Here is a 25,438-nt window from a genome sequence, read left to right on the forward strand (position 1 = left end):
CAGGGCAATAGCCTGAGACTCTGTCTCAAAAGAAAAAAAAAAAAAAAAAAAAAAAACAGAAGAATAAACTATCCCTGTTCACCACTGTGTCTACAATCCAACAATTTCTACTTTCCAATGAGAGTAAGATAGGACAACCACTCTTGCAATAGAGAACAGCAATCTTTTCTTTCTTTCTTTTTCTTTTCTTTTTTTTTTTTGAGACAGAGTCTCACTATGTTGCCCTCAGTAGAGGGCTGTGGTGTCACAGCTCACAGCAACCTCAAACCCTTGGGCTTAAGCAATTCTCTTGCCTCCGCCTCCCAAGTAGCTGGGACTACAGGCACCTGCCACAATGCTTGGCTATTTTTTTGTTGCAGTTGTTTAGCTAGCCTGGGCCCGATTCAAACCCGCCACCTTTGGTGTATGTGGCTGGTGCCATAACCACTGTTCTTTTTGTTTGTTTTTTTGCAGTTTTTGGCCAGGGCTGGGTTTGAACCCACCACCTCCGGTATATGGGGCCGGCACCTTACTCCTTGAGCCACAGGTGCCGCCCCGTAACCACTGTTCTATGGGCACCGAGCCAGAGAACAGCAATCTTAGAAGAGCAACCCCCGGGCAGCGCCTGTGGCTCAGTTAGCAGGGCACCGGCCCCATATATGGATGGTGGTGGGTTCAAACCCAGCCCCAGCCAAACTGCAACAACAAAAAAAATAGCCAGGTGTTGTGGCAGGCGCCTGTAGGAGGCTGAGGCAAGAGAATCACCTAAACCCAGGAGTTGGAGGTTGCTGTGAGCTGTGATGTAATGGCACTCTCTACCAAGGGTTATAAAGTGAGACTCTGTCTCTAAAAACAAAAAAAAAAAAAGAAGGGCAACCTTCATCTCTCTGTTTTCTAAACTAACTACTATTGAAATAATTGTTTTTACTAAATCAAGTTCTACAAAAGCTTTTAGAGTTAACTTTTGCCCTAAACCTCAATTTAATCAAACAATTTGTTCCTTTGAAGACTTTAAACATTCAGCTTTTAGACATGGTAATTCAGAGCTGCCTGGTGGATGTCTTGCTGACTGAGACAGACTCCAGCATGGTCTGAGTTAACTGTTACACTGATGATAGCTCAGGGTTATTGCCCTGTCAGAGAGCTGTGGGGATCCCTATCAGTCCTACAGAAGCGGAAACTATGTAATCTATAACAGCACAGTATGATCTGGCAGCCACATGACTGAGGTTTCATGTCCTACCTAAGTTCTAGAAAGGCTTATACCCTGATGCCCCAAGGAAAGGCCAAATCTAGATGATGCAAAGACAATCATTTGAAAAGTTTAAATATTGGGGCGGCGCCTGTGGCTCAGTCGGTAAGGTGCTGGCCCCATATACCAAGGGTGGCGGGTTCAAACCCAGCCCCGGCTGAATTGCAACCAAAAAAATAGCTGGGCATTGTGGCGGGCGCCTATAGTCCCAGCTACTCGGGAGACTGAGGCAAGAGAATCACTTAAGCCCAGGAGTTGGAGGTTGCTGTGAGCTGTGTGATGCCACGGCACTCTACCCAGGGCCATAAAGTGGGACTCTGTCTCTACAAAAAAAAAAAGTGAAAAGTTTAAATATTGGTCATCACAATTATTTGGTTTCATAAATCTCTAAAAACTCTGTCACGTGGTCAAATTAACTAAAATTTGAAAATCTGTACTCCAGTTAAAAGATTCTCGGTATGTAGGAACATGTGAACGCAGGATGCTGCTCACACTTACAGAATAACAACTTTGCTTGTTAAATTGTTGGCTTCGAGGCATTCCTGCCAAAGTTATTAAACATATGCCATAAAACATACATAACCAAGTTAATGTTGCTGTAGGAACTTTATCTTTGGAATTTCCTGACATTTGAGGTTTCTCATTTTCCATTTTAGGATTGGAGGCATATGTCTTTGAATTTAATTTCTTGAGGCTTTAGAGAAATGAAGAAGGGAGAAGAAAGGGAAGAACAAGGGAGGGAGAAAGGAAGAAGGGGAAGAAAAGGAAAAAGGAAAAAAGGGAGAGACGCATAGGAAGAGAGAAAAAGACATTTTCTTAAACTGAGGATCTCTGTATCCACTTGTTTTGCTCTTGAAAGGTAGACTAATTGGCCTATGAAAATAAGCCGAATACATTCTCTAAAATGCGCACAGCCCGCTGCGGAATTCTAAACCCTCCTAACCTCAAAATCCTTAATCATTTCTTTCTTCACTCTTGGCTTGGCTTTCCTGCCTCAGAAAGGGTGGTGAGTCTGCCAAGTTCATGGTTGTGACTTTTTTTTTTTTGAGAGATATAATGACAATAAAGAGCATACTTTATTTTTTTAAGAGTAGAAAGTGAACATCTTGTCCTAATCACTTCCATTGTAGTATTCAAAGCCAAAATTCTTAAAACACAGCTGATGCAACTATATTCAACCTGGCCAAGAAAAATTCATCTTTGGACTGAAATAAGTAACTGTAGCTGGTTATAAAGAAAATGCTGGAAGACTGAAAAGAACAGACGGTAGCTAAGAGAGCAAAGATAATGGGAATAACTGTTCCCCAGGTTGACACGTCTGCCCAACGATGACACGGGTGAAAGACTTCAGTTTCCCAGAACCAGCCTGCCCCTGGGAGAGTAGGGCCTCTTTGGAAGAACAGCCCAGAAGGGGAGTGGAAGGGCTGCTGCTGGGAAGCACTGGGGCAGAGACAGAAACGTCATGAGGGTACTCAGGGACCTGGGCTTTGGCACTGGTCGGGGAATGGATTTAGAATTTAAGAGGGATTCAAATTTTCTCAGAACATTAAAAAAAGAAGCTTCTAAGTTCTTCTGTAGACCTCACATAACATCAATATTAAGCCCTAGTAAAGACAGTGCAATAAAAACCAAGGATAGACCAGTAGATCAGTCCCATTTATGGAATACTGTTAGAAAATCTTAAAATAGGCTGGGCGCCTGTGGCTCAAGTGGCTAAGGCGCCAGCCACATACACCTGAGCTGGCGGGTTCGAATCCAGCCTGGGCCAGCCAAACAACAATGACGGCTGCAACCAAAAAATAGCCGGGCATTGTGACAGGCACCTGTGGTCCCAGCTACTTGGAGGCGGAGACAGGAGACTCCCTTGAGCCCAGGAGTTGGAGGTTGCTGTAAGCTGTGATGCTATAGCACTCTATCCAGGTCGACAGATTGAGGCTCTGTCTAAAAAAAAAAAAAGAAAATCTTAAAATATTAGCTAATAAAAATTCAGTTGTACATTAAAATAATAATAAACCAGGACCAAATGGGAATTCATCCCAAAAATGTAAGGATGGGTTAATATTAAGATATAAATTCATTATTAATGGGTCAAAGGAGAACCATATGATTATTTAGGAGTCACTAAAAAAAATGATAAAATCTAATATTCTTTTTTTTATTTTTTTTAACACAGAGCCTCAAGCTATTGCCCTGGGTAGAGTGCAGTGGCACCACAGCTCACAGCAACCTCCAACTCCCGGGCTTAAGAGATTCTCTTGCCTCAGCCTCCCAAGAAGCTGGGACTACAGGCTCCCACCACAACGCCCAGCTATTTTTTGGTTGTAGTTGTCATTGTTGTTTGGCAGGCCTGGGCTGGATTGAAACCCGCCAGCTCTGGTGTGTGTGGCTGGAGCCTTAGCCACTTGAGCTATAGGTGCCGAGCCTCTAATCCTAATTTTTAAAATGCTTAGTAAAAAAAGAAATATAGACACCCACTTGATAACCTAGAAACATTATGAGTTTGAAATAAGAGTGCTTGAGAGTAAAACACTAGAAGTATTACCATTAAAGGCAGGAGTGAGATGGGGCTGCCCATTGCTATCAGTATTATGATTTAACTCTATTCTGAAGTCTTAGCCAGTGCAATGTGCCAAGAGAATAGGCCAGGCACAGTGGCTCATACCTATAATTATTATTATTTTTTTTCAGATAGAGTCTCAAGCTGCCACCCTGGGTAGAGTGTCGAGGCACTACAGCTCACAGCAACCTCAAACTCTTGGGCTTACGTGATTCTCTTGCCTCAGTCTCCCAAGCTGCTGGGACTACAGGCACCGGCCACAGCGCCCAGCTATTTCTTTTGTTGTTGTTGTTGCAGTTGTCCTTATTGTTTTAGCTGGCCCAGGCCTGGTTTGAACCCTCCAGCCTCAGTGTATGTGGCCGGTGCCCTACCCATCAAGCTATGGGCGCCACCACACCTATAATTCTAGTACTTTGGAAGCAGAGGTAGGAGCATTGCTTGAGGACGGGAGTTCGAGACCAGTCTGAATAACATAGCAAGACGCCATCTTGACAAAATATAAGAAAAGTTAGCCAGGTGTGGTGGTATGCACCTTAGTCCCAGCTACTCGGGAGATTGAGGCAGGAGGATCACTTGAACCCAGGAGTTGGAGGCTACAGTGGGCTGTGATAGCAATACTGCACTTCAACCTGGGTGACAAAGAGAGGCCCTGTCTCTCTAAAAAAAAGGAAGAAGAAGAAAAAGAATTAGAATTAGGAGGTGTGAATTAAAAAAGAAAAAGGTAAGGCCGCGCCTGTGGCTCAAAGGAGTAGGGCACTGGCCCCATATGGCGGAGGTGGCAAGTTCAAACCCAGCCCCAGCCAAAACTGCCAAAAAAAAGAAAAGAAAAAGCTAAAATGATAATGATTCTTTGCAGACAATATGATTATACATGGAAATCACAAAAGAATCAGCTGACAGAGTATCAGAAAACAGTAAAACATTTCTTCAAGTTGTCTTTAAAAGTACATACATAGGGCGGCACCTGTGGCTCAGTCGGTAAGGCGCCGGCCCCATATACCGAGGGTGGCAGGTTCAAACCCGGCTCCGGCCAAACTGCAACTAAAAAATAGCCGGGCGTTGTGGTGGGCGCCTGTAGTCCCAGCTACTCGGGAGGCTGAGGCAAGAGAATGGCTTAAGCCCAGGAGTTGGAGGTTGCTGTGAGCTGTGTGAGGCCACGGCACTCTACCGAGGGCCATAAAGTGAGACTCTGTCTCTACAAAAAAAAATAAATAAATAAAATACATACATGAAAATAGTAGGGTGGCGCGTGTGGCTCAGTGGGTAGGGCACCAGCCCCATATACGGAGGGTGGCAGGTTTGAGCCCGGCCCCAGCCAAACTGCAAAAACAAACAAACAAACAAACAAACAAAAATAGCCAGGCATTGTGGCAGGTTCCTGTAGACCCAGCTACTTGGGAGGCTGAGGCAAGAGAATCACCTAAGCCAGGAGTCAGAGGTTGCTGTGAGCTGTGATGCCGCAGCACTCTATTGAGGGTGATAAAGTGAGACTCTGTCTCTAAAAAAAAAATAGTTGGGCAGTGCCTGTGGCCCAAGAAGTAGGGCGCCGGCTCCATATATGGGGGTGGCGGGTTCGAACCTGGCCCCTGCCAAAACTGCAAAAAAAAAAAAAAAAAAAAGTTATCTTGGCTGTCACCTGGGCTCAAGCAGCTAAGGCGCCAGCCACAGATACCTGAGCTGGTGGGTTCAAATCCAGCCCGGGCCTGCCAAACAACAATGATGGCTGCAACCAAAAAATAGCCGGGCGTTGTGGCAGGTGCCTGTAGTCCCAGCTACTTGGGAGGCGGAGGTAGGAGAATCGCTTGAGCCCAGGAGTTGGAGGTTGCTATGAGCTGTGATGCTATGGCACTCTACCCAGGGCGACAGCTTGAGGCTCTGTCTCAAACAAACAAATAAACAAAAGTTATCTTAAATAAAAAGACTATATAATGAGGATAAAGATTACATCACCAGTTGCATTAAAAAGAGAAAATACTTAGGAATAAGTTTAGAAAATGCACAGAATCCTAACTAAACACAAACATTTTTGTGTGTGTGATATTTGAGGGTAACATATAGAACATTTAGAAAAATACATGTAGGAATACTTCAGATATTTCTGAAAAAGGAAATTTTGGCTCTGTGCCTGTAGCTCAGTGGCTAGGGTGCCAGCCATATACACCGGAGCTGGCGGGTTCAAATCTAGCCTGGGCTTGCCAAACAACTACAACCAAAAAATAAAAATAGCTGGGTGTTGGGCGGCGCCTGTGGCTCAGTGAGTAGGGCGCCAGCCTCATATGCCAAGGGTGGCGGGTTCAAACCCGGCCCCGGCCAAACTGCAACAACAACAAAAAAATAGCCGGGCGTTGTGGCGGGCGCCTGTAGTCCCAGCTGCTCGGGAGGCTGAGGCAAGAGAATCGCCTAAGCCCAGGAGTTAGAGGTTGCTGTGAGCCGTGTGATGCCACTGCACTATACTGAGGGCAGTACAGTGACACTCTGTCTCTACGAAAAAAAAAAAAAATAGCTGGGTGTTGTGGCGGGTGCCTGTAGTCCCAGCTACTTGGGAAACTGAGGCAAGAGAATTGCTTAAGCCCAAGAGTTTGAGATTGCTGTGAGCTGTGATGCCAAAGCACTCTACCGAGGGTGACAAAGCAAGATTCTATGTCTTAAAAAAAAGAAAGAAAGAAAAAGAAAAAGGAAATTTTGAATAATAAGGAAATAAATAAGAGGTTTATAATTCTGTTTATAATTCTTTAAAAGAAAACAAAATTGTCTTTTTGTCTGTTTGCAAAGGACATGATGGCATACACATATAGTAAATCCAAGAGAATCAATAGACTGATTATAGCAACATTAAGAAATGAGACAGGTGGGCTGGATCATGTCTTTAATACTAGCATTTTGGGAGCAGAGTGAGACCTGTCTTTAAAAATAATAAAGTAAGACCAGGCGCAGTGGCTCACACCTATAATCCTAGCTTCCTGGGAGGCTGAGGTGGGTGGATTACCCTGAGCTCACAGGTTAGAGACCAGCCTGAGCAAGAGTGAGTCCCCGTCTCTAAAAACGGCTGGGCATCATGGCGGACATCAGTAATCCCAGCTGCTCTGGAGGCTGAGGCAAGAGGATCACCCGAGCTCAAGAGTTTGAGGTTGCTGTGAGTTATGTAACATTTGGCACTCTACTGAGGGCAACAAAATGAGACTCTGTCTCAAAAAATAAAATAAAAATGGCTCAGTGCCTATAGCACTGTGGCCACATACACCGAGGCTGGAGTGTTCATACCTGGACCAGCTAAACAACAATGACAACTGCAACAAAAAAATAGCTGAGAGTTGTGACAGGCACCTGTAATCCAAGCTATTTGGGAAGTTGAGGCAAGAGAAATGCTTAAGCCCAAGAGTTTGAGGTTGCTGTGAGCTTTGACACTACTGCACTCTACTGAGGGTGAAAAAATCAGACTGTGTCTCAAAATAAATAAATTAATTAAATTAAATTAAAATTGCCAGGTGTGTGGTGGGTGCCATAGTCTCAGCTACTTGGGAGGCTGAGGCAAGAGGATTGCTTGAGCCCAAAAGTTGGAGGTTGCTGTGAGCTACGACGCTACAGCACTCTAACCAGAGCAACAAACAGAGTGAGACTCCGTCTCAAAATAAATAAATAAATAAAATGGCTCCGCACCCATAGCTCGGTGGTTAGGGCCTGGCCACATACACCAGGGCTGACTGGTTTGAACTTGCCCTGGCCTGCTAAACAACAATGACAACAAAAAATAGCTGGGCATTGTGGTGGGTGCCTATAGTTCCAGTTACCTCGTAAGCTGAGGCAAGAAAATCGCTTAAGCCCAAGAGTCTGCTCTTGCTGTGGTTGCTGTGAGCTGTGATGCCATAGCACTCTACCAAGGGTGACATTATTCTTAGTAAAGCATCACAAGAATGGAGAAGCATGAATCCTATGTACTCAATTTTGATATGAGGACAATTAATGACAATTAAGGTCATTGTGGGAGTGGGGGAAGGGGAGAGCAGAGAGAGAAAGAAGGAGGGAGGGGTAGGGAAAAGAAGAGCAGAGAGAGGGAAGGAGGGAGGGGGGTGGGGCCTTGGTATGTGCCATACCTTTTGGGGGCAAGACACGATTGCAAGAGGGACTTTGCCTAACAAATGCAATCAGTGTGATCTAGTTTATTGTACCCTCAATGAATCCCCAACAATAAAAAAATAAATAAATAAATACAAATAAATAATAAAATAAAATGAAAAATAAATTATACATTTCTGTGAGCCCTACTATGTATTAAAATATAATATGAAGGGGGCGGCGCCTGTGGCTCAGTGAGTAGGGCGCCGGCCCCATATTCCGAGGGTGGCGGGTTCAAACCCAGCCCCGGCCAAACTGCAACAAAAAAATAGCCGGGCGTTGTGGCGGGCGCCTGTAGTCCCAGCTGCTCGGGAGGCTGAGGCAAGAGAATCGCGTAAGCCCCAGAGCTGGAGGTTGCTGTGAGCCATGTGACGCCACGGCACTCTACCGAGGGCAGTAAAGTGAGACTCTGTCTCTACAAAAAAAAAAAAAAAAAAAAAAAAAATATAATATGAAGGGCTGGGCGCAGTGGCCCACGACTATAATCCTAGCATTTAGGAGGCCAAGGTGAGTAGATTGCCTGGCCTCAAAGGTTTGAGATCAGCCTGAGCCAGAATAAGACCTTGTCTCTAAAAAACAGCTGGGCACTGTGGTGGGTGCCTGTAGACCCAGCTACTTGGGAGGCTGAGGCAAAGATTCGCTTGAGCCCAAGAGTTTGAGGTTGCTGTGAGCTGTGACGCCACAGCACTCTACCAAGGGTGACAAAGGGAAACTCTGTCACAACAACAACAATAACAACAACAACAAAAATAAATAAATGAATGAATAATAAAATAAAATAAGAAGTTCAAATAATTTAAATAGTTTGGTACTGGGAAAGAAATAGATAGCCTGATTAATTGAAAAGAATAGTGCCAGAAAAAAATATAACAACAGAAGCTGAGTATTCACTATATGCCATGCTCTAATCTAAATTTATGTTTCCACATATGAACTCATCTAATCTTCATACCAATCCTGTAAAGTGGTTGCTGTAATTTTACAGATAAGTAAAATGAGGCCAACACTAATTTAGGAGCTTATCCAATATCACACAGCCAATAAATGGCAATACTGATAAAGTACTTTGGTTCCAGAGGCCTCTCTAATGCTATATGCTGCTCCTCACAGCATTATTTGTAAACTGTGAATAACCTAGTTTGCAAACTTTTTTCCCTTAGAGGAGAACATAAGAAATTATGTTATTTGCAGCCCAAAGAATCCCACTTGACCATGTTGAGCGAGAAGTAACAGGAGCTATTTTATATTTTTTGCAGACTCCTCTGGCTGCTAAGAGAGGTACGTTATGGAGAGGGAAGCCAAGATGACTGAGGTGGTAGCAGTGGGGTAGATGTAGGCAGAGTCAGGAGAAAGTTTTGTTTTTTTTTAGAGACAGAATCTCACTTTGTTGCCCTCAGTAGAGTGCCATGGCATCATAGCTCACAGCAACTTCCAACTCCTGGGCTTAGGCGATTCTCTTGCCTCGCCTCCCGAGTAGCTAGAACTACAGACACCCGCCACAACGCCCATCTATTTTTTTGTTGCAGATTGGCTGGGGCTGGGTTCGAACCTGCTACCCTTGGTATATGGGGCTGGCGCCCTACTCACTGAGCCACAGGCACCACTCGTGTCAGGACAAAGTTTTAAAACTAGAATTAAAGCACTTACTGATGAATTAGATGAAGTGCGTGAGACAGACAGGAATCAGAGATTTTGAGCAACTAATTGAAAGGTCTTGCCACTTAGTTTTTCAAGAGGAGGTAGTTAGTGGTGGCTTGGATTGAGGTTCAGGTTTGGGCATGGTAAATCCATACTATCAGATAACAGCAGATGGAGATCCAAGCAGGAGGTGACTACATAAACCTGAACCTGGGAGAGGGAGTCGGAGCTAGGGATCTAAATTTGGGAATCGTCAATGTAATTGACATTTAAAGCCAAGGGACTGGGTGAGATCCCTTAGGGAGCGAGTGGAGGAAGTCAGTCCCTGGTCTGACTCCTGTTTGGGGAGGGGATGGGTTAGGAAGAGGAGGGTACTCTGATGTGAAGAAGGAGAGGAGAACGGAACTGAGACGACCCAGAGAAGTAGGATTACCAGGGACGTGCAATCTAGAAGCTAAAGTTTTAAGATGGAGGGAGTCAACAGGTGCTCCTCAAATATTAAGAGAGATCAAGTAAGAAAAAAACATAGCGTTGGCGACTGGATTTAGCAAGGTGGAGGTTGTTGGTGGCCTTGGCAAGGAGCAGCTTCAGGATGAGCGACAAAACCAATGAAGTGGGTCAACTAAAAATGGGAGGCGAAGGAGTGATGAAAGTAAGTATCAACAACTGCTTTGACGAGTTTTGCTCTTGAGCTAGCTCCTAGATTAGCAGGTATCAAACCAAATAGCACAATTACAAAAATGGACTAGAGATTAAATTTCAAAGCAGAAAAGAAATTTTATTCAAAGCACAGACTTTGGCTGAGTGCAGTGGCTCAAACCTGTAATCCTAGCACTGGGAGGCCAAGGCAGGTGGATTGCCTGAGCTCAGGAGTTTAAGACCAGCCTGAGTAAGACTGAGATCTCATCTCTAAAAAAAGGAGCCCAGATAGCTGGGCGTTGTGGTGGGCGCCTGTAGTCCCAGCTACTCGGGAGGCTGAGGCAAGAGAATCGCTTAAGCCCAGGAGTTGGAGGTTACTGTGAGCTGTGTGAGACCACGGCACTCTACCGAGGGTGATAAAGCAAGACTTTGTCTCTACAAAAAATAATAATAAAATAAAATAAATAAATAAATAAATAGTCCGGCATTGAGGTGAGCACCTGCAGTTTCAACTACTTGGGAGGTTGAGGCAAGAGGATTGCTTAAGCCCGAGAGTTTGAGTTGCTGTGAGTTATGACACAATGGCACTCTACTGAGGGTAACAAAGTAAGACTCTGTCTCCAAAACAAAAATAGAAAATAGCAAAAATAAAGCACAGACTTTATTTATAAACATTAATATGCTTCATTATTTAATATGTTATTTTATTGTTTTTAGAGATGAGGGTCTTGCTAAGTGACCCTCCCAAGTAGCTGGGATTTCAAACTTGAGCTACTGTGCCCAGCTATTGTGTCATTTTAATATTATATTGGCTGGGCATAGTGGCTTACATCTGTAATCATAGTACTTGGGAGGCCAAGGACGATGGATTGACTGAGCTCACAGGTTTGAGACTAGCCAGAGCAAGATCCCACTATTAAAAATAGTTGGGCATTGTGGCAGGTGCTTGTAGTCCCAGGTACTTGGGAGGCTGAGGCAAGAGAATTGCTTAAACCCAGGAGTTTGAGGTTGCTGTGAGCTATGATGCCCCTGAACTTTACTAAGGGCGACAAAGTGAGACTCTGTCTAAAAAAATAAAATAAAAAATTGGCTTGGTGCCTATAGCTCAACAGCTAGGGTGCCAGCCACATACACCGGAGCTGGTGGGTTTGAACACAGCCCAGACCTGCCAAACAACAAGACAACTACAACAACAAAAAAATAGCCAGGCATTGTGGTGGCCACCTATAGTTCCAACTACTTAGGAGGCGGAGACAAAAGAATCACTTAAGTCCCCAAAGAGGTCTGCTAGTCTGGGATGCAGCCAGCACTCACCGCGCTAAAGACATGAAGACATTTCTTCATGAAAGAAAAATAGATCAAATAATGATTCCCGCAGGAATGACGGCCTATCTCCAGACTCTTGATATTGCAATAAACAAGCCATTTGCGCATGGAAATTAATGACTACATTGAAAATAGAATGGAGAGAAATCAGCGTGGAAACTTTGTGAAACCTAAACTGCAAGAAGTTGTGACTTGGGTGAAGAATTCATGGGAGAAAATCACTCTCATTGCAAATGCACTGTGAGCAGGCTACCTTGATAAGAAGTACTCATTTAAGGACAGGGCTATTGTTGCTAAACATGAGAGATTTGGTCCACTGATTCTGAAAGAAATGGAGTCACAAGAAATTCACCAGGAAATTCAGGGATTGGATTGGTATAATGATGTTCCAGAAGATAATGACATGATTGTCATTGAATAAATGAGTAAATTCTTGGTACTGTAGGATTCACAGTTTGTCTGGTTTGTGATGACAACTACTGTACCGTATACAGGTAATAAATTTCCTTTATTTTCATTTAACAAAAAAAAAAAAAGAATCACTTAAGTCCAAGAGTCTGAGGTTGCTGTGAGCTGTGACACCACGGCACTCTACCGAGGGCAACATAGTGAGACTCTGTCTCAAAAAAAAATTACAAAATATTCACCATGAATGCATCTATCTATATAAATGAGGAAACTGAGGCTTTGAGAGGGTAACTCCTTCTAGATAGACAGTGACTGCTTCTTGCCCTTTTGGCAAAGATCAAGTGAAGAAAGACAGTGACAGGGCCAGGGTAGGCCCAGGCAACATGTTTCTAGAGCCCAAGAAAAAACATGAAAAGAAGAGCCTGAAGGCCGGGCTTGGTGGCTCACGCCTGTAATCCCAGCACTTAGGAGGCCAAGGTCTCCCAAGGCCAAGGTAGATTGCCTAAACTCATGGGTTAGAGACCGGCTTGAGCATGAATGGAATCCTGTCTCAAAAAAGTAGCTGGGCGTTGTGGCAGGCACCTGTCGTCCCAGCTACTGGGGAGGCTGAGGCAAGAGAATCGCTTAAGTCCAAGAGTGTGAGGTTGCTGTGAACTGTGACGCCACCGCACTCTACCAAGGGTGACATGATGAGACTCTGTCTCATTAAAAAAAAAAAGAGCCAGAAAATATTCAAGCACAGATAATTACCAGGGACCATTAGTCAATAGATTGCCACTACGAACATGAGTCCTTTTAACTCTTGGTTACTATCCCAATTACACATCCTTTTCCCATCTAAAGGATAATTTTTTTTTTTAAAGACAGCCTGAAGCTGTCGGTAGAGTGCTTTGGCATCACAGCAACCTCCAATTCCTGGGCTCAAGCGATTCTCTTACCTCTGCCTCCCAAGTAGCTGGGACTACAGGAGCCCACCACAACGCCCGGCTATTTTTTTTTTTTTTTTGGTTGCAGCCGTCGTTGTTGTTTGGCAGGCCTGGGCTGGATTTGAACCTGCCAGCTCAGGTGTATGTGGCTGGCGCCTTAGCCACTTGAGCTTAAAGGATAATTTTTAAACGTAAATACTTTTTTTTGAAGACTCAGAACAAACTCAAAGCACATCATCAGTTATCACACTTCCAGGTTAATTAGCAAACTATCTTAAGCTACCAACTTGACTACAAGATCCATCAGTTTAACTAAACAAATACAGTAGAACTTCCATAGTTGACCACCTCCCTACAGTTACCAACTCCTTAAGTTGACCTATTTTCATAGACTGGACATGCACCATACGTACATATCAGTACAGAAGGCTTAGTTCCTTATGTTGACCACCCCCATATTGACCAGTCTGCTACAGTTCCTTGGGGGGTCAACTTACAGAGGTCCTACTGCAATTAGGCTGAGAACAGGCGGTAGTGATGGGGGGTAAATCCGGCGCCACTGCTGTGCAGACACTTGCACCTACCTGTGGTCAGTGCTGGATTTCTGTCTCCCCGTCCACAGCCTTCTGTTCACAGATGGAGGCGGGGGAGAGGAGGGCAGGGGCGGCGGAGGTAGAGTGGGTAGGGGAGGCAGGTTTCTCTTCTCTTTCCTGAAGCTAATGCCAGGGTTCCCATCCTTGTCCCCTTCTGCAGCATGTTTGAACGTTCTCCGGGGCTTTGGCAAGGGGTTGATGAAGGGCTTTGCGGGGGGACCCTCTGAGCCCCTGTACATACTCTCGAGGTTCTGGTCCCCAGGCTTTCCACACGAACCTTTCCTTTTCTCAGCAGCCTCAGGGGCAGACTCCCTGCCTTCCAGGTCCAAGTGGTGGACTCTCCAGCTGACTTCTGAACCTCCCCTGCCGCCCAGGTTCTCAGGGAGGGTGGGCCCTTCTTCTGCCTTATCTGGCAGGCAGTGTGGGGAATAACAAGTCCCGGGTAACTGAGGGTCCAACCCTGCCAATCCATCCTTCAAAGCCTGCTCAAGCTTCTTGACCTGCTTTAGCACAGAGAGCTGATCATTCTGAAAGCGCCTGCCAACCTTCGGCTCTCGGCTCCCGCCCAAGCTAGGATCCAGCTCCCTGGCTGGCTGGCTTGGGTCTTGCCTCTGCTCTGGGTCCTGTCCCCCAACTTTTACTTCCCCTTTATTCCTCTCATTTTCTCTGTTCTCTGTTTCCAGCCTTGTTCCATTCTTAGCCTCTGTGGCCTGAGGCCTTGCCCCATCACTACTTCTCCTCCCTACCACACAGGATGTCAGATAATCCTCTTGTCCATCCGCTCTGCTGCCGGGTGCAAGAGTGGATGACTCCTTCTTCCCTTCCCATTCTGATATCTTGTCCTTTATGCTGAGGGACTTGTGTCGGGCTCCAACTCTAGCAGATGGACATGGGTTTTGAGCATCTCTGAGATGCTTCTTCCCAGCCCTGCTGGCTTCTGCAGCTGGGTCACTGATGATCATCTTTGAGCTGAACATGTCCACTCTTGACTCTAGCACAAGGTTACTGAAGCTGTCCAGTGCGCTACTTCTGAAAGGTGGCTCCTCACCAGCTTCTAGAAAAGGAATGGAAGACACAACTGGTTGTCTTCGAGGGTCTTCCCCAGTCTTTGGATCTTTCACCTTGACCCTGAACAAGAAAGACAAACAACGGGTGAGGGATTCTTGGTTACTGTTCTTGGCTGGTCATAAAGATTTGCTAAACTCAAATATAAATGTTATATGCAAGTTACAAGCCACAGACATCAAAACAAATCATTTTTAAAAAACCACTTTACATTTTTCTTGGGGAGACATCATGGTGTAATGAAAGGAGCGATTAGATTTTGGAGTACACTAGAATTGGGTTGAAATCCTAATTCAACCACTAATGTTAGGCAAGGTCAGTGTGTGCTCTTAGGCAAGTGGTTTAAGTCCTTTAAATCTCGGTTTCCTCCTCTATAAATTGGGGATAAGGATAAAAATGTAATAGGGTGTTTGTAAACAGTTTTTCTTTTATTTAGACCAGTCATAAAACAGCTTCTAAAACTATAAATATTTAATAAGCCAGCACCACATAAAGTATCTACATGTTGTGAGTATATAATAAACAGTGGCTATCATTATTAGTTTTTTTTTTTTGAGACAGTTTTTTTTTTTGTCGCCCTCAATAGAGTGATATGGTGTCATAGCTCACAGCAACCTCAGATTCTTGAGCTTAAGCGATTCTCTGCCTCAGCCTCCCAAGTAGCTGGGACTACAGGCACCTGCTACAACGCTCGGCTATTTTTTGTTGCAGTTGTTATAGTTGGCCTGGGCTGGGTTTGAACCCGCCAGCCTCAGTGTATGTGGCTGGCACCATAACCACTGTGCTATGGGCACCGAGCCTATTATTAGTTTTTTTCTCTAATGAAAATAGGGGCCAGGACGGCACCTGTGTCTCAGTGAGTAGGGCTCCAGCCCCATATACCGAGGGTGGCTGGTTCAAACCCGGCCCCAGCCAAATTGCAACAAAATATAGCTGGAAGTTGTAGTCCCAGCTACTTGGGAGGCTGAAACAAGAGAATTGCCTAAGCCCAAGAGCTGGAGGTTGCTGTGAGCTGTGACGCCACGGCATTCTACTGAAGGTGACAAATTGAGACTCTCTCTAAAAAAAAAACAAAAACAGGGCAGCGCCTGTGGCTCAGTCGGTAAGGCACCGGCCCCATATACCGAGGGTGGCGGGTTCAAACCCGGCCCCGGCCAAACTGCAACAAAAAAATAGCAGGGCGTTGTGGCGGGCGCCTGTAGTCCCAGCTACTCGGGAGGCTGAGGCAAGAGAATCGCTTAAGCCCGGGAGTTAGAGGTTGCTGTGAGCTGTGTGATGCCATGGCACTCTACCGAGGGCCATAAAGTGAGACTCTGTCTCTACAAACAAAAACAAAAACAAAAACAAAACAGGCTTGACACCTGTGGCTCAAGCAGCTAAGGCACCAGCCACATACATCTGAGCTGGCAGGTTCGAATCCAGCCTGGGCCCACCAAACAACAATGATGACGCCCGCAACCAAAAAATAGCTGAGCATTGTGGTGGGTGCCTATAGTCCCAGCTACTTGGGAGGAGGAGGCGGGAAAATCACTTGAGACCAGGAGTTGGAGGTTGCTGTGAGCTGTAATGCCATAGCACTCTACCCAGGGCAACAGCTTGAGGCTCTGTCTCAAACAAACAAACAACCCATTGACCCATGAATGGATTAACAAATTGTGGTACATTTATACCATGGAATACTATGCAGCCATAAAAAAGATGGAGACTTCACATTTTTTATGTTTACCTGGATGGAAATGGAACATATTCTTTTTAGTAAAGTATCTCAAGAATGGAAAAAAAAAAATTCAATGTACTCAATATTACTATGAAATCAATATATAATCGCCAACACACTCATAAGAATGGCAAAACATAACTATAGTCCAGAAAGTAGAAGGGAAAAGGAGAGAGAGGGGAGGGGAGGGAGGCTGTGGGGGAGGGACGATATTTGGGGGGACCTCACCTAATGTTAATGATGCAATGGTACATTTCAAAACTATTAAGAAATGAGTATAATTGTGATGGATGTGTTACTTAGTTCGATGTAAGCATTTCACATTGTATATCGAAGCAGTACCCTGAACCCCATAAATGCATCAATGTACAGTTATAATTTAATAAAAAAATAAAAACTTTTGGGCGGCGCCTGTGGCTCAGCGGGTAGGGCGCCGGTCCCATATGCCGGAGGTGGCGGGTTCAAACCCAGCCCCGGCCAAATTAAAAAAAAAATAAATAAAATAAAAATAAAAATAAAAACTTTTAAAAAAGGCTCAGCACCTGTGGCTCCACCGGCTACAGCCACATACACCTGAGCTGGCGGGTTTGAATCCAGCCCAGGCCTGCCAAACAACAATGACAGCTGCAACCAAAAAAAAAAATGGCTGGGCATTGTGGTGGGCACCTGTAGTCCCAGCTACTTGGGAGGCGGAGGCAGGAGAATCGCTTGAGCCCAGGAGTTGGAGATTGCTGTGAGCTGTGATGCCACAGCACTCTACCCAGGGCATCAGCTTGAGGCTCTGTCTCAAAAAAAAAAAAAGAAAAGACAGGCCAGTGTGGTGGCTCATGCCTATAATTCTAGCACTCTTGGAGACCAAGGTAGGATCAGTTGAACTCAAGAGTTCAAGACCAGCCTAAACAACAGCAAGACCCCATCTCTACTAAAAATAGAAAAATTACCAAAAAAAAAAAAGAAAAATTACCTAGGCATTGTGGCAGGTACCTGTACCCCAAGCTACTCAGGAGGCTGAGGCAGGACGAAGGCTCAAACCTAGGAGTTTGAGGCTGCTGTGAGGCTGATGCCATGGCATCCTAGCCTGGGCAACAAGAGTGAGACTTTGTCTCCAGAAAAAGAAAAAAAAAAAAGGGCAACTGAGGGCAACACAGTGAGAATCTGTCTCAAAAATAAAAAAAGAAACAAAAGAACTCAGAGGCTCCTGGTGGCTAATGGCTATTGTACTGGATGGAGCAAAAGAGTATTTCCACGATTCCATAATGTTCTGCCCTAGAACATATATGTGAGGATACGTACCCCTAAATTTGATTTTAGAAGATTAGTTAGTGCCTTGGAGATATAAAAGATAATTTTTTTTTTTTTTTTGAGACAGAGTCTCTATGTCGCACTCAGTCGAGTGCCATGGCATCACAGCTCCCAGCAACCTCAAACTCATGGGCTTAAGTGATTCTCTTAACTCTGCCTTCCAAGTAGCTGGGATTACAGGTGTCTGCCACAATGCCCAGCTATTTTTTTTTTGTTGTTGTTGCAGTTGTCATTGTTGTTCAGCTGGCCCAGGCCAGGTTCAAACCCACCAGCCTGTGTGTATGTGGCCGGCACCATAACCACTGTGCTACGGGTGCCAAGCCTAAAAGATTACTTTGAAAGAAAAATGTTTTTAAGCCAGGCATGTTGGCTCACACCTAGTACTCCAGGAGGCCATGGTAGGTGGATTTCCTGAGCTCCGGAGTTTGAGACCAGCCTGAGCCAGACCGAGTTCCCATCTCTAAAAAACAGCCAGGCATTGTGGTGGGCACCTGTAGTCCCACCTATTTAGGAGGCTGAGGCAAGGGGATTGATTGAGCCTGAGAGTTGGAAGTTGCCGTGAGCTTTGACACCACAGCACTCTGACACCACAGCACTCTACTGAGGGTGATGGAGTGAAACTCTCATCTCAAAACATATTAATAATAATAAAAATAAAATTTTTAAATAACAAGAATGAGAGTATCTATATTTTGAGGTGTAAAACATTCTTCCACCAGGCTCAGTGCCTGTAGCTCAGTAGTTAGGGTGCTAGCCACATACAGTGGGGCTGGTGGGTTCGAACCCATCCTGAGCCTGCTAAACAACGACAACTACAACAAAAAAATAGCCGGGAGTTGTGGCAGGCACCCGTACTTCCAGCTACTTGGGAGGCAGAGGCAAGAGAATCGCTTAAGCCCAAGAGTTTGAGGTTGCTGTGAGCTGTGATGCCACGGCATTCTACCAAGGGCAACATAGTGAGACTCTGTCTTAAAACAAAACAAAAACAAAAAAACCATATTCTGGCTCAGCGCCTGTGGCTCAAGCAGCTAAGGTACTAGCCACATACACCTGAGCTGGTGGGTTCGAATCCAGCCCAGGCCCGCCAAACAACAATGATGGCTGCAACCAAAAAAATGGCTGGGCGTTATGGCAGATGCCTGTAGTCCCAGCTACTTGGGAGGTGGAAGCAGGAGAATCGCTTGAGCGCAGGAGTTGGAGGTTGCTGTGAGCTGTCATGCCATGGCACTCTACCCAGGGTGACAGCTTGAGGCTCTGTCTCAAAAAAACAAAACAAAACATTCTTGCACCAGCAAAGGTTATGAGCTCAGTGACTTCAGATTTGCCACAATTAGCACACACGGGATGAACCAACCTCATGGTTCACACTTTCTGATTACATAGATCTGACTATATAGGAATTATGAAACTACAGTCAAGGTTCACAGTGAGGGATGAATAATTAGTAATTTCAATCATCCTGTTACTGTATAGCTTTCTATTCCAAAGAAAGATGAAAAGATGGCTTCCTCTATTGAGACGTTAGCACATAAATTATGCTGCTGTTCTTGGTTGCACAGCATGAATTAGAAACATATGAAAAGGCATTTTTTTGCAAACACATTTTCCTATGTTAAATATAGCTATCAAAGTAGAATTCTTATTTAAATAAGGAATTAAACTTCATAACAGAATGCTTACAAAAGAGACAAAAATTTTTACTTATTTCATCACCACTGGGGACATTAGCATGAATTCAGACTTTAGTCAGACTCATATCAGTTTGTTATTATTTTATGGAGGGTCCAAATGGCAGGAGTGGTTCTTGTTCCCCCTGTGCCAAAGGCAAGATAATCCAGGTTAGTGTACGCCTAATGACAATTGATGATCCAATATTTATAATCATGAATATCCTATATACTGTCAGGCAGTATTACCCAGGAGATAAATACATGGCCTTTGGAGTCAGAAGGACTTGGGACTTGAATCTTAACTCCATTTTTTTTCATCTTAAAATAAGAACCTGCGCTCCCTTCTCTAGACTGGGATTTTCTGAGTGCCAAGACCAAATTTATCTTGTTCACTGTGCCCAAGGCATAGTAAGTAGTCAATAAATATTTATTCAGGGCGGCACCTGTGGCTCAGTCGGTAAGGCGCCGGCCCCATATACCGAGGGTGATGGGTTCAAACCCGGCCCCGGCCAAACTGCAACCAAAAAATAGCTGGGCGTTGTGGCGGGCGCCTGTAGTCCCAGCTACTCGGGAGGCTGAGGCAAGAGAATTGCTTAAGCCCAGGAGTTGGAGGTTGCTGTGAGCTGTGTGAAGCCACGGCACTCTACCGAGGGCCATAAAGTGAGACTCTGTCTCTACAAAAAAAAAAAAAAAAAAATTTATTCAATGAATTAATGGATGAGCTAATAAATGTAATGTGCCCAAAGTACAGCATATGTTACAAATCTTGATATCAGTAACTAGTAACTAGAGCTGTTATAACTGTAATAGTTATTGCCCGAGAGCCCAAACACCTGGAGGCCCTGTCTGAAAACTGGAGAAGGAGGGATGGCTTGGTGGAAGCCCACACTGGATTCACAGAGGTCAGGCAAGAGAAATGTGGATGCTGAAGCAGTTCTAAGCATGCGGAAGGACAGAGGGTCCTTCTTTCCATGGTTTGCTGAGCCCCAGAGTTTCTAGAATCCTATTTCCAGGATTCTATGCCTCAGGAAGGGAGCTGGCCTGGGAGCAGAGATGGGAACAGCTCAGAGATTGCCAATTGCTTTGCGGAGTGTGAGAGTATCAGAGAAAAGGCTCCACGTGGGGAGGAGGAAACATCTACACTGATATAAGATGGGGAAATAACTCTGCTAGTTAGAAAAATCAACCCCCTGGGGCGGCGCCTGTGGCTCAGTGAGTAGGGCGCCGGCCCCATATGCTGAGGGTGGCGGGTTCAAACCCAGCCCCGGCCAAACTGCAACAAAAAAATAGCCAGGCGTTGTGGCGGGCGCCTGTAGTCCCAGCTACTTGGGAGGCTGAGTCAAGAGAATCGCCTAAGCCCAAGGATTTGGAGGTTGCTGTGAGCTGTGTGACGCCACGGCACTCTACCGAGGGCGATAAAGTGAGACTCTGTCTCTACAAAAAAAAAAGAAAGAAAAATCAACCCTGACTGGAACAGTGAGGGGAACAGGGCTCAGTCTCCAGGGGACCATACTCTCCCCACACCGGGCACTAGTCAGACCTTCTCTGACCACTTTGGTCTGAAACCTTAAGTGAGTGCAGGGCACAAGATGGTTTACAGGAAACTTGTGAGAACCACTTGGAAAAGAGAAGCCTCCTCAGTTCAAGGAAGTTTTACTGAGGAGGGGAAAATACTCTTACTTGTCAGCCAATTTGTAGCTCAGGTTTTCGGTGTGGCTGTGGCTGCCCTCGGCCGGCCTGCACACTGTCATCATGTCAGCACTGAGAGGCGCTCCAGGTTGCCTGGGGAACAGGGATGCATACTCGGTGAGCATGGACATCAAGGCCTTGCTCAGAGAGAAGCAGATCTAGGGCCCACACCCCAAACTATTTATCCCTGATGGATTCCACCCGGGATCAGGAGCTGGCAGGAACACCTCATTGGGAATTCCTGACACGGAAGGTGGGGGACAAGGGCATAGTCCTGAAGCCACCAGATTCAGGCCCCTTCATACTGTTTACGAAAACAACATACCTCGATGCTTTTTCAGGTTCTCTAAGAACCTCTGTGATGAGCTAATAGGCCCCAAAGAAGAAAAATGTCCCTTGATTTGAAATAAGACCTAAACCACACGCCCCGGCAGAATTATCCCCACAGCCACTCTGCTCTTCTGTTGGCCCTGACAGGGCCTGTGAGCCCACACTGGCCTTGTGCGCAGAGCCACACAGGAGCCTCTTAGCAGCTCCACACTGAGGGGGAGTGACCTAGTCACTAGCTCATCTGTCTGGTCTAAGGAAAACCAGGAGATGGTCTCAGCAAGTCCAGTGATCCCATTGAAAAATAACAAGGACGGGGGCGGCGCCTGTGGCTCAGTGAGTAGGGCGCCGGCTCCGTATACCGAGGGTGGCGGGTTCAAACCCAGCCCTGGCCAAACTGCAATAACAACAACAACAAAAATAGCCGGGCGTTGTGGCGGGCGCCTGTAGTCCCAGCTACTCGGGAGGCTGAGGCAAGAGAATTACCTAAGCCCAAGAGCTGGAGGTTGCTGTGAGCTGTGTGACGCCACGGCACTCTACTGAGAGCAGTAAAGTGAGACTCTGTCTCTACAAAAAAAAAAAAAAGAAAAATAACAACGACTGGGCGGCGCCTGTGGCACAAGGAGTAGGGCGCCGGTCCCATATGCCAGAGGTGGCGGGTTCAAACCCAGTCCCGGCCAAAAAAAAAAAAAAAAAAAGGACTGCATGGAAGCCGAAGGAGCCTCAGCTCAGAAGCAGAAGCTTTATAACACTCTGGGGTCTGACATCTGAATGAACTGAAGTAACTGATCAAACTTAATTTTTTTAATTATTACTATTTTTTTAGAGACAGAGTCTCACTTTATCACCCGCAGTAGAATGCTGTTGTGTCACAGCTCACAGCAACCTCCAACTCCTGGGCTTAGGCGATTCTCCTGCCTCAGCCTCCCGAGCAGCTGGGACTACAGGCGCCCGCCACAACGCCCGGCTATTTTTTTGTTGCAGTTTGGGCAGGGCTGGTTTCAAACCCGCCACCCTTGGTATATGGGGCTGGCCCCCTACTCACTGAGCCACAGGCGCCGCCCTAAATTTTATTATTTCAAGTCTCTACAGAACTTTCTTGAAACATGAGCATAAACAGGCCTTGCTCAGGTGGAGGTGACCAGGAAGATGAGAGCCATCAGAGAATGCCAGCAAGATGGGCCATTCGATTCTTCTGTAAAGCGTGAACCCTCCTAAGAGACTGAACCCTCCATGTTGACTGGAGTTTAAGGAGTATGGAGATACTGGGGATTCATGTTTCGTTTCCATGGAACTTCGAGGGACGCCCTCTCCCAATTTCTCAAGTTTCCAAGATTCCTACCCCCTTTCCCAAGATGGTTTACCTGCCAGGTGATGGGATGGCTACCCAATGTCCTAGGAGACCTGGGCTTCCTCTCCCTTCCTAGAAATCAAAGGGCTGGGCTTCAGACATGCATGTAACTCTTAAGAACATGGAGAGGAAGGCCAGAGAGAAAAAGGAAAAGAAAGGGAGCATGAACATGGGCAACCAATTAAAAAGAGGGAGGCAGGAACCAGGAGCTAAAAAAAAAACAACAAGGAAAGGGACAAACACGATTTCAAGGGGGTGGGGAGAGAGAGGGATGAAGCCGTGGCCTATCCATGAGCACAGCTGTCCCTCTACCCAGAAACTCAGTACCAGACATTATGGGGGAGATCTGTGTAACCAAGCCCAGTTCTTTAAAGAAGCCAGGCCTTAGGGCTCATCTATCCCATTATGCAGGAGAGCCCTGAAAGGCTTTTCAGGGACAGGAAGGAACTCATTGTCCCTCTCAAAGCTGAAAGCTTCTGGAGCCTTTCCATTTGGCTGGACCCACAGACACTGCTCTTCTGTCCAGCATCTGGCAGAGGGCCCATCAGACGTCAAGGAAAGCAGCCACTCCCCACCCCCCACCCTGCCCTCCATACAGCCTAAACCACAATGACCTGGCCTTGTTCCATGTGAGAGTGACTCTCTCCATCCACCCTCTCCTTTCAAGCTGGCATCCTCTTTCCCTGGCAGTAGGACTTGATGCCAGGCCATGTACAGTGTGCTATGGGGGACTTAAAGATGAGCAAGATACAGACAGTCTCAGCTCTCAGGGAGAACACCAGGACTGTGCAAGGGTCACACTCAGCCCCATAATCCAGCTCCCCCCATCCCCAAGGAAACTGTCCCTATATTTCTCAGGAAGCCAGTTTTTCTAGAAGGAAGAAAGCCCACTGTGTTAATGCACAGAGATGTGTGTATGGACTTCAAGGTCAAAGATCATGGGAAACACTCAAACAAGATGGTACTTAAGTGAACTTCAGAACCGTGAAGTAGCCATAACATCCAGTACTAAACCACTGTCCCTGTCCCTAGAGAAACAGCTGATGCCATCTCTTGAGAAGCAACTTCAAGTGGGCTTTGGAGGCTGGAACAGAGGGGACACAGAATGCCATGTGCCCTCAGCAATCAGTCCACCAGCATTTCCAAATTCATAGAGGTATGGGAAAATTGCTGCTCCCATAAAAAAAAAAACTGACCTTTCCTTTTTTGCCTCAGATGAGTAAAAATCATTTTAGGCTCACACCTGTAATCCTAGCACTCTGGGAGACTTAGGCGGGTGGACTGCCTGAGCTCAGGAGTTTGAGACCAGCCTAAACAAGAGTGAGGCCTTGGGCGGCGCCTGTGGCTCAGTGAGTAGGGTGCCAGTCCCATATGCCGAGGGTGGCGGGTTCAAACCCAGCCCCGGCCAAACTGCAACCAAAAAATAGCCGGGCGTTGTGGCGGGCGCCTGTAGTCCCAACTGCTCGGGAGGCTGAGGCAAGAGAATCGCGTAAGCCCAAGAGTTAAGAGGTTGCTGTGAGCCGTGTGACGCCACGGCACTCTACCCGAGGGCGGTACAGTGAGACTCTGTCTCTACCAAAAAAAAAAAGAGTGAGGCCTTGTCTCTAAAAAAAACAGCCAGGCATTGTTACAGGCACCTGTAGTTGCAGCTACGCTGGAGGGTGAGGCAAGAGGATCGCTTGAGCCCAAGAGTTTGAGGTTACTGTGAGCTATGATGCATGGCACTCTACCTAGGGTGACAAAGTGAGACTCTGTCTCAAAAAATTTAAATAAAAGGGGGCCGGCCCCATATACCGAGGGTGATAGGTTCAAGCCCGGCCCTGGCCAAACTGCAACAAAAAAATAGCCGGGCATTATGGCGGGCGCCTATAGTCCCAGCTACTCGGGAGGCTAAGACAAGAGAATCACTTAAGCCCAAGAGTTTGAGGTTGCTGTGAGCTGTGATGCCACAGCACTCTACCGAGGGTGACAAAGTAAGACTCTATAGGGCGGCGCCTGGGGCTCAGCGGGTAGGGCGCTGGTCCCATATGCCGGAGGTGGCGCGTTTAAACCCAGCCCCGGCCAAAAAAAAAAAAAAAAAAAAAAAAAATTTAAATAAAAATCATTAGTTACAGCAGTAACAAATCTCCAATTTGCTAGTTTGCAGTACTCTGACTTAAATCACCATGATAAACTTTATTATCACTTTATAGGACTCAGATGGCAAGATAGAGCTGTTTCCAAAACTGTGGTCCACTGGGGCTCTCTGCCAGGTATCTTAGGGACCCTGTTAGACATGCAGATTTCTGGGCACCTCTCTGATGTACCAAAACCAACTCTCTGAGGGGCTGGTCTGGGATCTACATTTAAATATGGTAAATAGGGTGGCCTCTGTGGCTCAGTGAGTAGGGCGCCGGCCCCATATGCCGAGGGTGGCGGGTTCGAACCCAGCCCTGGCCAAACTGCAACAACAAAAAACAAATAGCAGGGCGTTGTGGTGGGCACCTGTAGTCCTAGCTACTCGGGAGGCTGAGGCAAGAGAATCGGCGTAAGCCCAAGAGTTAGAGGTTGCTGTGAGCCGTGTGACACCACGGCACTCTACCGAGGGTGGTACAGTGAGACTCTGTCTCTACAAAAAAAAAAAATATATATATATGGTAAATAAAAAAAATATATGGTAAATCAGCTCAGCACCCATAGCACAGTGGTTACAGACTCAGCCACATATATGGAGGATGGTGGTTTCAAACCCAGCCTGGGCCAGCTAAGCAACAATGACAACTGCAACAGAAAAATAGCCGGGCATTGTGGTGTGCGCCTATAGTCCCACCTACTTGGGAGGCTGAGACAAGAGAATTGCTTGAGCCCAAGAGTTTGAGGTTGCTGTGAGCTGTGACACCACAGCAC

General features: G+C 46.1%; 1 protein-coding gene across 2 annotated transcripts in view; it reads right to left on the minus strand.

Annotated features, from left to right (window-relative positions):
• DENND2A (DENN domain containing 2A) overlaps positions 1-25,438 on the minus strand; it is a 142,871-nt gene that overhangs the window by 75,887 nt on the left and 41,546 nt on the right. Inside the window, exons 2-3 of one of the 2 annotated variants that reach the window (XM_053609367.1) lie at positions 20,866-20,967; positions 13,423-14,559 (exon numbers count right to left, since the gene is read on the minus strand). In XM_053609367.1, coding sequence (XP_053465342.1) covers positions 13,423-14,559; positions 20,866-20,939 — 1,211 coding nt within the window. In that variant the 5' untranslated portion in view covers positions 20,940-20,967. The remainder of the gene's footprint in view (positions 1-13,422; positions 14,560-20,865; positions 20,968-25,438) is intronic. The other variant, XM_053609366.1, reaches the window with a different exon arrangement.

The sequence above is a fragment of the Nycticebus coucang genome, chromosome 11 (assembly GCF_027406575.1).
Source record: "Nycticebus coucang isolate mNycCou1 chromosome 11, mNycCou1.pri, whole genome shotgun sequence".
Lineage (NCBI taxonomy): Eukaryota > Metazoa > Chordata > Mammalia > Primates > Lorisidae > Nycticebus > Nycticebus coucang.